Genomic DNA, 13,145 nt, shown 5'->3' on the forward strand with positions numbered 1-13,145 from the left:
TTCTACTAGGATGGAAAAAAGTTTCCTGAGAGTGTCAGGCAGAGGGAGCAGACTCTTCCCAGCATCATTCCCAGCATCATTCCCAGCAGCAATCCCCTGCTTCTTGCCTCTTTTTACACAGCACAAAAAGTGATTAAAAATGAGATGCAAAGCACGTCTCTCCGGGGATCAATAATTGCCCTGCTTGAAAAATTAGCCAGTTTGGGGTAATCACTGCTCTGTGGTGCCCATGTTGGTTAAGGGAGAGGCGCTCTACAGTTTAAGCATTTTATGGAAGCAGAGGAGCTTGCAGTCTGGAAGATGAGTCCTGACTCCTGCACAGAGTTTGGAACCGACGGACCTCATGAGCTGCGGTCTCACTCGGCCCTGTGCTCTCTGCAGTCCTGTTCTGGGCCTGCCAGGCATGCAAGGGTTGGTTTGCACTTTAGCCAGTTGCTGACCACCCCGTGGGACCAAACAAGTCTCGCATTGATATTTGGAGGCTACCAGAGCAGGACCTGGGCCTGTGAAATGTGGGGTAGCCTTGGAGATAATTAAAGGACTTCCAGAAGTTCCCCAGGCCTATGGCAACAGTGGTGCTGTGCTGTTTGGTACAAGTGACTTGGCCCTCATTGCAGGCAGAGAGGGTCGCATGCTGAGGGCTGGCCAGTTGCACATTCGGGCAACCAGAGTGGCTCAGCACTGGCTCCCTCAGTGGTCCTGGACAGAAGTAAGCTGCTTTCTTACAGCTCTACTCTGCTGTTTACTTCCGTTCAAGTACAGTGAGCTCTCAGCTCTAATAGTTTCTAACAGCAGCTTTTCAAAAAGCGGGGACCCCCCTCCCTGAATACAGCTAACACTGCGGGGCAGCCACTCAGCTTCATCCTCCCCGAGAGGAGCTTGGAAGGCCATAAAACCTGCAAAACAAACAATGCAGCCAAGTTTACAAATACGCAGAGATTAAACAGTGCGAAGGACAGCATTGCCTGGAGGGGCATGTATTTTGCTCCCTTACGTTCCATCGCTCAGCCGCGCTGCCGGTTTTGAGGGGCACTGGGAGCAGCAGGGTGTCCGGTGCGTCCCGGGAGGCGCACCAGAGGTGCCTCCCGTGGATTTTGGCCGCGCCGGGAGCCCCTGGATGACACCGCAGGTGCCGTGTTTCTCACCATCCTCTGCCCTTTGCCCCCTGTCCTGCTCTTACCGCGGCGTGGGATGAAGCGGGAACGGGGCAACCGGGAGCAGGGAGCCCCCCGCAGCCCATCGCAGGGGGACTGCCGGCAGCTCCTGGTAATCATTGCGCTCTGAAGTCCCGCCGGTAACTCTGCTGGGACTGCGAGTTTTACCGGCCGCTGCGGAGCGCTGGCGGCCAGGCGGAGGCATTGATAGAGCACCTTTGTAATCCTAATTACGAACGAGACTGAAGAGATGTCTCGGCTGTTCGGGCACAGCCAGCGCCTCGCACAAGCCCATCATGCAGAAGGTGTTGCCGGGCCAGCACGATGAGAGCCCCGACGTGGCAGTCGCTCCCGCGGGGTCAGGACGCCCTGCCGCCGTGGCCCCCCGGCGCCCGCCGAAGCCGCGCTCACCGGGACCACGGAGGGGCGGAGGCCCTGCTCTGCAGGACGGGGGCGAGCAGAGCCTCACCGACCGCGGGGTTTTGGCGAGGTTGGGGGAACTGTGGCTCGCCCCGGACCGCTTGTGTCCGGCCGTTCGGAGAAGACGGCAGTCCCGGCGGACGCGGAGCGGCTCTCTGCAGTTGTCAGGCTGAGGCCGGCGAAGGTGCCGGAGCTGCCCTGTTCCCTGCCCGGTCACGCTCGCTGACCCGCCTCGGGTGGTCACTTCCATGGCCAGGAGGGCAGAGCTGGCTGGCGGGGGGCACCGTGTGAGTGCGGAAACACCGTCACTGCCCCTTCTGCCCCAAGCCTCGGAGAGTTAGTGAGAATGAACTTAGCGCATTGCGAACAAATTTAAAAAAAAAAAAAAAAAAAAACACCAAAAAAACTAACCCAAAACATTGAGGGGAAAAAAAAGGGGCGGGGGGGAAGGAGGTAAAAGCGTCGTGAGGAAACGGGCAATTAAAACCGACAGAGCCACTAATGAAAGGAGAGAGAAAAAAAAAAAAAAAAAAGGGAGCAGAGGGGCTCGGTTGTGCCAGCTTTGCACAGTCAGGGGCCGGCTGCTCCAAGGGCCGTCGCTGCCCGAAGGAGCCTGAACACTGTGCGCGCTCCGCCGCGGGTGCCCAAGCCCCGCTGCCGGCGCTAGTACTTCTAACGACATCAACGCTGCGATTTGTTTTGAATGTTCATTTTTATTGGTGTTCTCCCTTTGCCAAAATGTGCTTGATTACATAGATGTAGTGCAGTGATAACTGCGCACCCTAGACAGCCTAGGTGTAACCGGGAAAGTTCAGCCCAGGCCAGATCAAATCCCAGGCTGTTTAATGCTGGAAGGCTGCATGTTGCTATTAGTGTTAAATATATGGCTAATTATGCGTATGAAAATTAAACATCAGTGTTATGCTAATGGGGCCGCCTTCAGCTGTGGATCAGAGCACTTGAGACTAGCATTTAATCAAATGAATCAGTAACTAATACATCTGCACGTGTGAACTTTCACAAGATCATTTTCCTGTTACAGTCACACCGCAGAATTATGAAAGAAATAATTATCAACACTTTCTAATTATCTAGCAAAGTAATTTGGGATTCATCGTAGGCTTTCTGGGGAGGATCTCCTAAGTCCCACCTCATTTACTGCTCACGCACGTGGAAGTTTTCATTTTAAGCTCAAATGCGCCGTTGGGCCCTTTCAGGGGGACTTTGGTTGGTTGGATGGCTTTTTTCCCTTTAAAGCGAAAACGGCAGTAGCCGGGCGGCGCGATCTGGAGCTGCGGACGGCGCTGGGCCCCGCGGGCCGGGCCCGAGAGCCCCTCGCTCCCGGGGAGCGCCCGGCGGGCGGTGGCCGCTCGCTTTGTCCGCGGGTCCCGCCGCCGTCTGCCGGAGCGGGGCGGGCAGCTGCAAAACCCCTGCAGCCCGCCGAGGCCGGCCGAGCACGGCTGCTGTCCCCTCCGCGCATCCTTCGCGGCGAGGGGCGGAGAAGGGCGGAGGGGGTTGCGGTGCCTTCCGCCAAAGTCCGGATCGGCGCCTTCGGTGGCCGGCGGCGGGAGCGGGCGGCTTGCGATGGGAGCGGGTTCCTGGGCGGCTCCGTGCCGGGGCCGGCCGGGAGCGGGGCGGGCGTGCGGCCGCCGCCGGCGCTCGGGCAAGCGCGGCGCTGCCAGCCCGGCTCTCCGCGCTCACCGGGGTCCGGGCGAGCCCCGAGCGCCTCGGACCAATCCAAAGCGATTATGCAAGACGGCGGACCAATCAGCTCCGCCGTCTCATGAATATTCATAGACTTGGCTGAGTCAAAGCTTTTAGGCGAGTTTGTGTAGATCTACAGCATCATGCTTAGACTTTTCAAAGAGACAAACTCCATTTTCTTATGAATGGAAAGTGAAAAACCCTGTTTCGCTTAAATTGGGTTCTTTCCTGTCCTGAGAAACACAACAGACCCCAAAAAGGCAAGCTGAAGAGAGAACACACACACAGACCAAGCGACAAGAAATGACCATGACTACCATGCCAGAGAGTCTAAATAGCCCCGTCTCAGGGAAGGCTGTCTTTATGGAGTTTGGGCCGCCCAGCCAGCAAATGTCTCCTTCTCCCATGTCCCACGGACACTATTCCATGCACTGTTTACACTCCGCGGGCCACTCTCAGCCTGACAGCTCGTACAGCACAGCTTCGTCCTTCTCCCGACCGCTGGGCTACCCCTATGTGAACTCGGTCAGCAGCCACTCGACCAACCCCTACATCAGTTCAGTGCAGTCCTACCCCAACAGCTCCAGCCTGACTCAGACCCGGTTAGAGGAGACAGGTAGGTGCACTCGGCTTTGGGGAGGGGGGGGGAGGGGAGGAGGGAAGGCAAGGAGGGAGGGAGGGTGTTGTATTAAAAAAAATCTATCGGGGAAAAATTAAATTAAATTACAAAATATTAGTCAAGATAGGCTGAGAATCACAGGGGACCAATACACAGAGCACACAATGCTTGGCTGGAAAAGAAACCAACCCAGATGTGCACGTATTAGTCTTCGTAATTATTTATTGCGTAGCGCTATAAACAATGTATGCAATTAAGGGTAATTAAACCTAAACTGCAGCCTGTAAAAATAGCAAACTTTCGCTGGGAAGAAGCCTGGGCTGCCATAATCGCCCGGAGCCTTTGTTAGCATTACTCGAGCTTCACTTTTCTTCCTTCTCATTATTGTTATTGTCGATGTTGCTGTTGTTATTGTTACTGCTGCTGCTATTACTGTTACTGCTATTATTGCTATCGCTGCTATTATTATTATTTATTCTGCATCGTTTGTTGTTTGTAGGGGCCGAATCGGAGAAAAGCACTGTGGTAGAAGGAGGGGAAGTTCGTTTTAATGGGAAAGGGAAAAAAATCCGCAAACCCAGGACTATTTACTCCAGTTTGCAGCTACAGGCTTTGAACAGGAGGTTCCAGCAGACTCAGTACCTGGCTCTCCCCGAAAGAGCCGAGCTCGCAGCTTCTCTGGGACTCACCCAGACCCAGGTACAGCTCCGACTGAGTCGGCCCCTCTCTGGTGTCCCCTCCGTGTCCCCGCCGTGAGCGTGGGAGGCCACACGCGTTAACGGGCACGGGTCACAGCCGTGTGCAGCGGGGCCCGGGGCGGCGCCGGCACCCGTCCCGCCGCGGGGCGCTCCCGGTGCTGTGGAAGCCCCCGCAAAGGCCGCTGCAGTGGGCCCAGGGGCTCCTGCTGGGTGGCTTGGCGTCACAAAGTAACACAGCAGCGGGGGGGAAATGAGGGAGAGAAACTGGGGGACCGCCGGATGCGGGGGTCCGTCGTGCCCTGGGAGGGATGGAGGGATGCTGGACCGTACCGAGGGATTCTGAACCCTGCTCCGCTCCCCTTTGCAGGTGAAGATTTGGTTTCAGAACAAGCGCTCCAAATTCAAGAAGCTTATGAAGCAAGGAGGGGCCGCCCTGGAGAGCAGCGCCTTGACCAACGGCAGGGCTCTCTCGGGCAGCTCGCCACCCGTGCCTCCAGTGTGGAATACCACCTCCGCCTCCGGTAAGGCCTCGTCGGGGACCCCGGGCACCTACATCCCCAGCTACACGTCGTGGTACCCTTCGGCCCACCAAGAAGCTATGCAGCAGCCGCAACTGATGTGATTATATATACATTTTCCCCTAACGCAAGCACTATCGGTCCCGAAAAGAATTAAAATTATTACAGGGAAAAAAAAAAAAACAAAAAAAAACAAAAAAAAAAAACCAAACCAAAACAAAACAAAAGAAACTAAGTCAAATAAAAGGAAAGAAAAAAAAAGAGGGGGAAAGAGAGAGAGAATTAAAATTAAAAAAAAAAAAAACACAAAGGAAACCCAAGCAAACAAACAAACAGGAGGTCTCTTGCCCATCCAGCCATTAGGACGCTGCACGGTAGCTCGGTGCAGGAGAGCACAGATGTGATGCGGGCCGGTTCCCACCGCTGACAGCTGACGGAGCGGCCCCGAGCACCGCACAACAGCCTGGGAGCAGAGCGAGCGCCGGCCGCGGCTTTGTGGGACAATCAGAAAAAGATGTCTGGGGGGCGGGGAAGCCCTCTCCTCTGTCCTGTCTGTCTGTCTGTGTCTGTTGAAATGTAGGTCATTTATTTACTACCCCGATCTGACCGTTTTTTAAATTGCAAGGGGGAAGGAATCTGTACAGTTTACCAGAGCTTCCTTCCCGCGACATTTTCTGTACCTTTCACTATCCATCTGTATATTTTTTGTTGTTGTTAAAAGGGGAAGACAGGGGGTTTATTTATTGATTTAAATTACCACTATGAGAGTGCTAGAAACAAACTCAGCTCGCTGAGTGTACTGCTTGGACGCACAGTTTAAACAAAACCACAGACTGTCCGTCGTCCCGTTCCCCCCTCCTTCTCCCCGAGTAAATCACCACGAGGGAAGGATGCGATTTTAACTTTTACAGTAACTTTTATACTTCGCTGATGTGGAAAATTTTGGTCCGAATGATTTGCATTTCTCAAGTATTTAACAAAGGAAATAAACGCACATTGTTTGGTACTCTGAAGTGGAATTGCAGCAGCTGCCGGCGCTTTGCTGAGGTGAAGCAAGGCGCAGAGGACGGCACGACAGCCCGGAGGGCGGCGGGGGGGACCCACCGGGAGGGCGGGCGGGCGGGCACACCCGCGCAGTCCCGGCGTGGCCTCCCCGCGCAAAGTCGGCCCGAAGTTGAAATGCACAAATCGACGTGCAGGAGCTACTCGCTGTACATATTTTATTCTTTATTATTATTATTATTATTATTGTTCTGTAAACATGTTGCACAAATTTAGCCTTTTTAATTATTATTATTATTATTATTATTTCTGGTCTGTTTCGTGTGGCTGTAAAACATGATGCTTTGTGTACTGAGATCTTGACATTTTACTTGTGAATTCGGAAAATGTGATAAACTGAGCTCGGCTGTGTTTAGTGTTCTATATGTCAAAGTTTAGTTTTATATTGAGAATGTTAACTTATTGCTTTGTATCTGGGGGAGGAAATGGAAAAAAACCCACACAAATCTTTGTACATAAGTTATAAAGTTTCTTTAAGACAGTAAAATTATGGTTTGGAAAAAGAGACGCGCGTGCTCCCTGTCCCGCAACGCGGCCGGCAGCGGGGTCCGAGCCAGGCGACGCGCCCCGCGGCGGGACGGCGGTGGCCGTAACCGAGAGGCGACACGGAGGAGCGACGCGGCCCGGACAGGACAGCCTGTCCCGCGTGGGCCCAGCCGGCCCAGTTAGGCGGCGGCAGCCGTCGCGATGGATCGGGGGACCCTCGGCGGAGGGGCCGCTCGGAGCCGGGGGGAAACGGGCACAGCTGCCGGGACGGGGATGGGCATGTGGTCAAGCCGGGAGAGCCCCGGCCCCCGTCCCAACAGCCGAGCCGGCTGCCTACCCTCGCATCCCACGGGAGGCGAAGCTGTGCCGGTACCGCCGCGGTCATCCAGCCCTGGACTGAGCCGTGCCCGCTCCCCGGGCTGGCGCAGCCCCGGCACAGCCCGCGGCTATTGCTGGGGAGGGTAACGCGCTGCAGAGCGGAGGGAGCCCGCAGCGGCTGGGCTCGGCCGGCTGCCCGTGCGCACCTCTGCGCGCAGGCTCCGCGGGGGATCGGCTGTGCAGCCCCTGGGGGCCGCGCTCACTCGCCCCGCGATACGCACCCACTCCCCAGGGCGCGGGGCCGGCGCGCAGCCGATGCGCGGCGGCGCAGCATCCTCCCGAGCGCGCACCCGCGGGGGTGTGCATCCGACACGGCAAACGCTCCGCAGCTCCGCATTTCCCGCATTTCCCGCAGTGCCACGGCCCGAGTCTGGTCCCCAGCGGCCCGAAGTCCCGAGCGAGCCGGAGGGCTCCGCGGCCCCGCAGCGCCCCAGGACCCACACAGCTCCTGCGGCGGCTCTGCCGGGGACCAAACGCCTTTGACCGGGCCAAAGAGGGGTGGTCAAGCAGCTCGAAGGGCTTTAAAGATATATTAGCGTCTCCTAATTCAGTAACGTCTTGCTAACAGTTCAAATAGAGAAATTATCAGTTTTCTCACAGCGAGGCGGTCTTGAGTTAGAGACTATTATAATTGTACATTTGAAAATGTTAATCTCAATACAGGCCTAATTAATTCTGCCTTGTTGCTGACAAGTAGTTCATCAAATATCTGATTCGAAGATTTTCATAATGAGGATATTAATTAAACTATGAATAATCCAAAGGTGCTTATATTGAGACAATACCTCATTACAATGATTAAGCCCTGATTTTGAATATTATACCTTTACCAATTGTCACCCGGCAAATACAACCTTATGGATGTGCTCGTAAATGGCAAAATGTAATTTTGGGATATATTTTTCCTTGTTGGGGGAAAAAAAAAAAAAAAGTGCCCCTCATTTTCAAACACTTCTGAAATAGGTTACACACAGCTTAATGATGATCAAAATGACTCTTTTCTGCAAAAAAAGACCCCAAAGTGCGCGTACAGCTGCAAACCCAAGAGGGTCAGCATCATTTCACTGTATTCTCTTCTTGATTACAAGCCGAGCCCATCAAACACAACATAATTACAGTAATTTCAGGTTTATTTATTCTAATGCAGTTTCCCCATCTCTCTGGTAATTATGAGCAATTTTTTCGCCCAGGGAATCTTTTTGCATTAACAAAAGAGATAACGCACTGAAAGCCAAATTTGCTGTGCATTGAGAAAAGCGAAGAAAAAAAAATAAAATAGGTGCGAGCTGCCATCTCTGCAATTCTCCTATATTGGAGCTCTGCAAATTGCTTGCAGGTGTATGGAGCAGAGCTGTCAATAGGAAGGGGCTTCCAAATTAGCAAATGCACAATGTTGAAGTAATGAAGACAGACTTAGCAAAATTGCCAAACAACAGATACCTCTTTAATATCTTCCACCCAAAAAGAAAAAGGAAAAAAAAAAATCCCCTTGGAGTGTCCCTGCGAACCCCCTTGAATAGCCGGGGATGTTGTACATGTGTCAATCTAATTGCAGAGCACAGAGCTGCCCCTGAAACTAGAAAAAAATCAAATATCAGAGCCCAAGCCCGTTTGCATTCGGAATTTGCTCCCTTCGTTTGACAGAGGGGGATAAGAAATCCCCGCTCCGCTCTCCCGCTGCCGCCCTCCTAACCCCGCTCCTGCCGCCACCGCCACTCTTATGCCAGTGAAAAAGTGCCATGTCCCCCTCTGCACCGGCGCCGTCCCACCCCCGCCTCCCGGCTCGGCACCGGGCAGTAACGCTCCCCTTCGCAAGGAACCGACAAACGCACACCGCGAAACCACGGCCGAAAACGAGCGCCCGCCGGCGCCGGCAGCCCCCGGCAGCGCGGCAGTCCCGAGTGGCGAGTGCCCCGCGCCGCTCTGCCCGCGCTGCGCTCCGCGGTTCGGCGCGGCTCGGCCCGCCGGATGCTCCGGTGCGGTGCGGCTCGGCTCGGCTGTGCGCGGCACCCCCGTCTCCCGGCCCGCCGCCCCGCTCCCTTCCTCGCCCCGGTGCCGCCGGCGGGCGGTTTTGCGGGGAGACTGGGTCTGCGGAGCCGCCGCCGGTATTTCCCCCCTCTCCCGGCCCGCGCCCCGTACACTCACCTACCCCCGGGAGAAAGGAGCCTGTGTCGCCACCCTTACCTTCCGCCTCAGTTCCTGAGGCTCTGGGCACAAGTCTTTGCTTTACAACAAACCAAAGGACCGAACGCGGCTTTTTGCTACGAAAGTTAGAAGAACGAGAGAGTGTGAGAGAGAGGGAGAGGATCGGGGAGGGAGAAAGAAAGCGAAAAAAAAAAAAAAAAAAGAAGCCGAGCACAATAATAATATCCTGAGAGTGCAAATGTGGATTGAGATCCCCCAGAGATGCACATGCCTCTGAGCGCAGCAGCCTTTTTGCAGCTCTGCTCTTGCAGAATATGACTGAAATTTTCTGCTATATAGCCTCTGTCTTTATAGCTGATGAAAAAAATTGCAGATTATTAGCATAAATGTTTACTCTTCATTACGCTGATGACATTGTGCACTCGAGATCTTGGTAATCTTTGGGAAAATTATGAGTAATTTTTAAAAATTTTAAAGCAGCAGCAGTTACCATGCAATTCAGGCTAATTCTGCGTAGGCTCCGAACGGATATAATTATCGAGGAGTCAAGATGTTATGCTAAAAACTATGCATTGATATTCCCATTTATTATGTACATACAACTTTGACAATGTTGATGCTTGAAATAGCAGGAAATTGTCTTGCGCAAAAATTACAGTCCATATTAGGACATGTGAAATTGCGAAGAATTATATAGTAATTGCAGGCTTTCAGATGGGAGAGCCAGAATGCTCAAACTAGTGCAAATGTGGATAAAATTACAGATCAGAGCAAAAATTAGGGAAAAAAGGGGTCTGGGATTTTTCAAGTTGGCTATAGGATTCCGGAAGTGTCTAATGCCACATGATTGCTGCAGCTTTAGGGGAGACATTCATGCCTCAAATAACTCCTTTTGCCAGAGCCGCTTTAATTGAATTTCTCGTGCTTTCTCTTTTCACCGGGCAAATGAGTAAATTGCCTCCCCACGGTACAAGCCCGGCCGGCCCCGCCCGTGCTCCGGGGGGGCAGAGGGTGCCCCCTCGGCCGGGAGGCTGCCGTGCCGCCGTCCCGGACCAGGCTGGTCGCGGAACCGTCACTTACCCCGGTCGCCCCCCCGGGACCGGCCCCGCTCAGCCGTTCCCCCGGCGCGCAGCCGGGACCAGGCCCGACGGGGGGCGGAAGGGGGAAGCTCGGCTCTGGGACGTGGGGTGGATTGGTCCCAGCCCCCCCATCCCCAGGCTCCCTCCTCCGCTCAGCAGTCCTTCCCGGAGTGCTGCGGAGGTCGGGACATCTCTCTCCCCCCGGGTACCCTGCTCCCCGCGACTTTGGCCGGCTCCGGGAGGCCGATCCCGGTGCAACTTGTGAGAGGGATTATGGTTCTCAGCGGTGCTTGCCCCGTCCCATGGGACAGGAAAAGAGCAGAAGAAAACAGGTTACAAACACACGCATGTCTCTATACATATGCATCTGCGGTGCTCGCGGGAGCTGCAGTACCGCGCCTCTGCATCCGCTGCCGCCGCCGGCCCCCGCACGGTGTGAGCCGCTTCTGGCATGCGAACAGCGGGGGAAATGCGGACCCTGGGAGGGCTCTGGGACATACGGGGATGCTGAAGGACGAAAAACCCCATCACATACACCATGTGCGGACAGCCCAAAGAGGACTGCTACCAGCAGACAACAAATAAATAGTAATCAATATATTAAAAAAATACTAAATAACAGAAAGAAAGCACGGAGGCTCCCGTACTGGATGTGGTGTGCTCTGCTCCCCGACCGATGATAGCGTTCCCCTGTTGGGCAGTCCCTGTCCCAGGGACCCCACGTAACTGTCGGCATCCTGCCAGACCCCACGGAACCGAGCAACACCCAGCGCCACAATGCTACATCGGACTGGAGACACTGGGCCAGGAGAGACCAGGGCGCAGATGTTTGGGGGGAACTTTATTTAATTGCGAGAAGCGCCTGTGAAAGCGGTGGGGCAGAGGGACAGGGAGGGAACGGGAATCATCTCCGTCCCGACCTTGGCCCGCGCCCACGGCTTCCTCGTGCATCCCGGACGACAGATTTAGCAAAACTTGTCACCTGCCAAAGGGGTGCATCCCATTTCCTCCCCTTCCGCCCCCCCTTCGTAACCCCCCTTCGGAAACACCGCGCTGCCAGGAACACAGCTCCTGCTGGACCACGGGGGCGTGGGGCTCCGCGCTGCTGCTCGCCACGCGTGCCGCCCCGCTCCGTGCTCGCCGCCCCAGCGCTTCGTCGTCCGCCAGCGGGGAAGTTTCTTCTCCCCGGTCCGAGCGGGCGACTTGAGGCCACTGCCACTAGTGGTCCGCGGCCGGCAGGAGGGTGAAGGAGGGGAGAGATATGGGGTGAGTCGACCCTGCTGTTTCTTGGGACGGCTCTGGACTCTCGTCCCCGTCCTCGCCGCCGGGTCAGAGCCGGCGCTGGAGGGCAGCTGCCTCTTTCCCCTTTGTTTCTCCCACTTCCTCCTCTCGCTTTCTTTGCACCCGACTCTCGTCTTCCAACGTGCCCCTGTCATTCTTCGCTTTTCTTCACTCCTCCTTCGACCCCCGCCTCCCCTTGTCCCCAAGCTTTCCCCAAGCTCTCAGAAGCAATCTGCCCTCCCGCTTTCTCCCCTTCTTTCCCCCTCCTTCTTTTCCCCCTTCTTTCCCCCCTCCTCCCGACGTGTCTCCTTGTGAGGCCGCCCCCCTCCGCCTCCCCCGGCCCCGCCCGGGCTCCTCATGCCAAGGCCTCTCGGAAGAGCCTCGGCCAGGCTGGCCATTCCCGAGCCCAGGCAAGCTGGCCTGAGCCTTCTTGTCTGCAATGGGATCTTCATCACGGCTCTCTCTCTCCGTGCCCTCTCCAAGAATGGCGAGGTCCTCTTGGTGATGAAGGCCAGAGAACCCTTCTTTCACCCGCTTTTGCGTCTCCAGCAACAGTGCCTCCAGGGACGCAGCCCGCAGGGTATGCCCTCGGGGTTACAGCCTGGGGGGGCACAGCCGGGAGGGGGCATCCCGAGTGCGGCGGCCCCAAAGGGTGCAGCGAAGATCATCAAAGTGAGGGTTCAGCTCAGAGAGGGGCAAAGGAGCGTTCCAGAGGGTTACATCCTGGAGGGGTCCAGCCCTCGAGGGATACATCCCATGAAGCTAAGACTTGGAGGGGGTGCTGCCTGGAAAGGGGTTCAGCCTGAAGGGATGCTGCCCTTACGAGGTACATCCCAGAGGATTTCAGCTAGGTGGGATGAAGCTGAAGGGCTGCATCCTAAAGGGGAACATTTTGAGGGGTCCTGTCCTCAAGGGGCACATCTCAGAGAGTCCCGTCCGTGCCTCCAGCGCTCGAAGTACCCCAGAGGGGCTTGGGGCAGCCACCAGCTCTGGCCCAAGCAAAGACCCCATGCAGGTTACCGGCCTGGTTGCCATTGCCAGAGGGACAAGGCGAAATGCCTCTGGGTCAGGGCTGCGCCCGAGAAGCAGCTCCAGGACTGCTATGAATCCCGGGCACGGCCCTGCCCCAAACCCCTCCGGACAGCCATGGGAAGCTGTGAAACGGCAGCAGTCTGTCCCGGGTGAAATGTTGCTGGCGCCAGCAGGCGGGAGAGGGGGAAGGGGGGCAGCTCTGGGCTGCTGCAGGCAGCGCTGAGTGATTCATGGCCTCGCCAAGAAGACTGTCAGGGGCGAGATTTTATTGTAGACGGGAAAGAGGGGAAGGAGGAGGGAAGTTGCAGGCTTGCGGCAACTGTTACAACGGGGAGGGGGTGGAGGCGACGCGTCTCTTCCTCCCAGCGAACGCCCGGGTACGAATCGACACCCTCAAATTTCCCCATCACCCAAAAACTCAGCGTGGGCACCATGGAAACAATAATTTATTTAAATACTCTCTGCTTATTGTAAAAGAAACATTAACGAGTGTATAAGTTTTCCATAATAAATAACCAAAAATACAGTGGTTTTTTTTTTTTTTTTTTTTTTTTTTTTTTTTTTTTCCC

The 13,145-nt window shown here is 55.4% G+C and overlaps 1 protein-coding gene across 2 annotated transcripts; it reads left to right on the forward strand.

The window, feature by feature from the left end:
* The first annotated feature begins 3,426 nt into the window (after positions 1-3,426).
* On the forward strand, positions 3,427-5,376 carry DLX1 (distal-less homeobox 1). 2 transcript variants are annotated; one of them, XM_041473213.1, is made up of 3 exons: positions 3,427-3,894; positions 4,397-4,596; positions 4,963-5,376. In XM_041473213.1, the coding sequence occupies exons 1-3, from the start codon at positions 3,582-3,584 to the stop codon at positions 5,215-5,217; spliced, it is 768 nt and encodes a 255-aa protein (XP_041329147.1). In that variant the 5' UTR covers positions 3,427-3,581; the 3' UTR covers positions 5,218-5,376. The 2 variants fall into 2 exon arrangements, with proteins under 2 accessions (XP_041329147.1, XP_041329148.1); XM_041473214.1 differs by lacking the exon at positions 4,397-4,596 and having other exon boundaries at positions 4,963-5,149.
* Positions 5,377-13,145: the final 7,769 nt, after the last annotated feature.

Source organism: Pyrgilauda ruficollis, unplaced genomic scaffold, assembly GCF_017590135.1.
Source record: "Pyrgilauda ruficollis isolate IOZ18807 unplaced genomic scaffold, ASM1759013v1 scaffold3, whole genome shotgun sequence".
Classification (NCBI taxonomy): domain Eukaryota; kingdom Metazoa; phylum Chordata; class Aves; order Passeriformes; family Passeridae; genus Pyrgilauda; species Pyrgilauda ruficollis.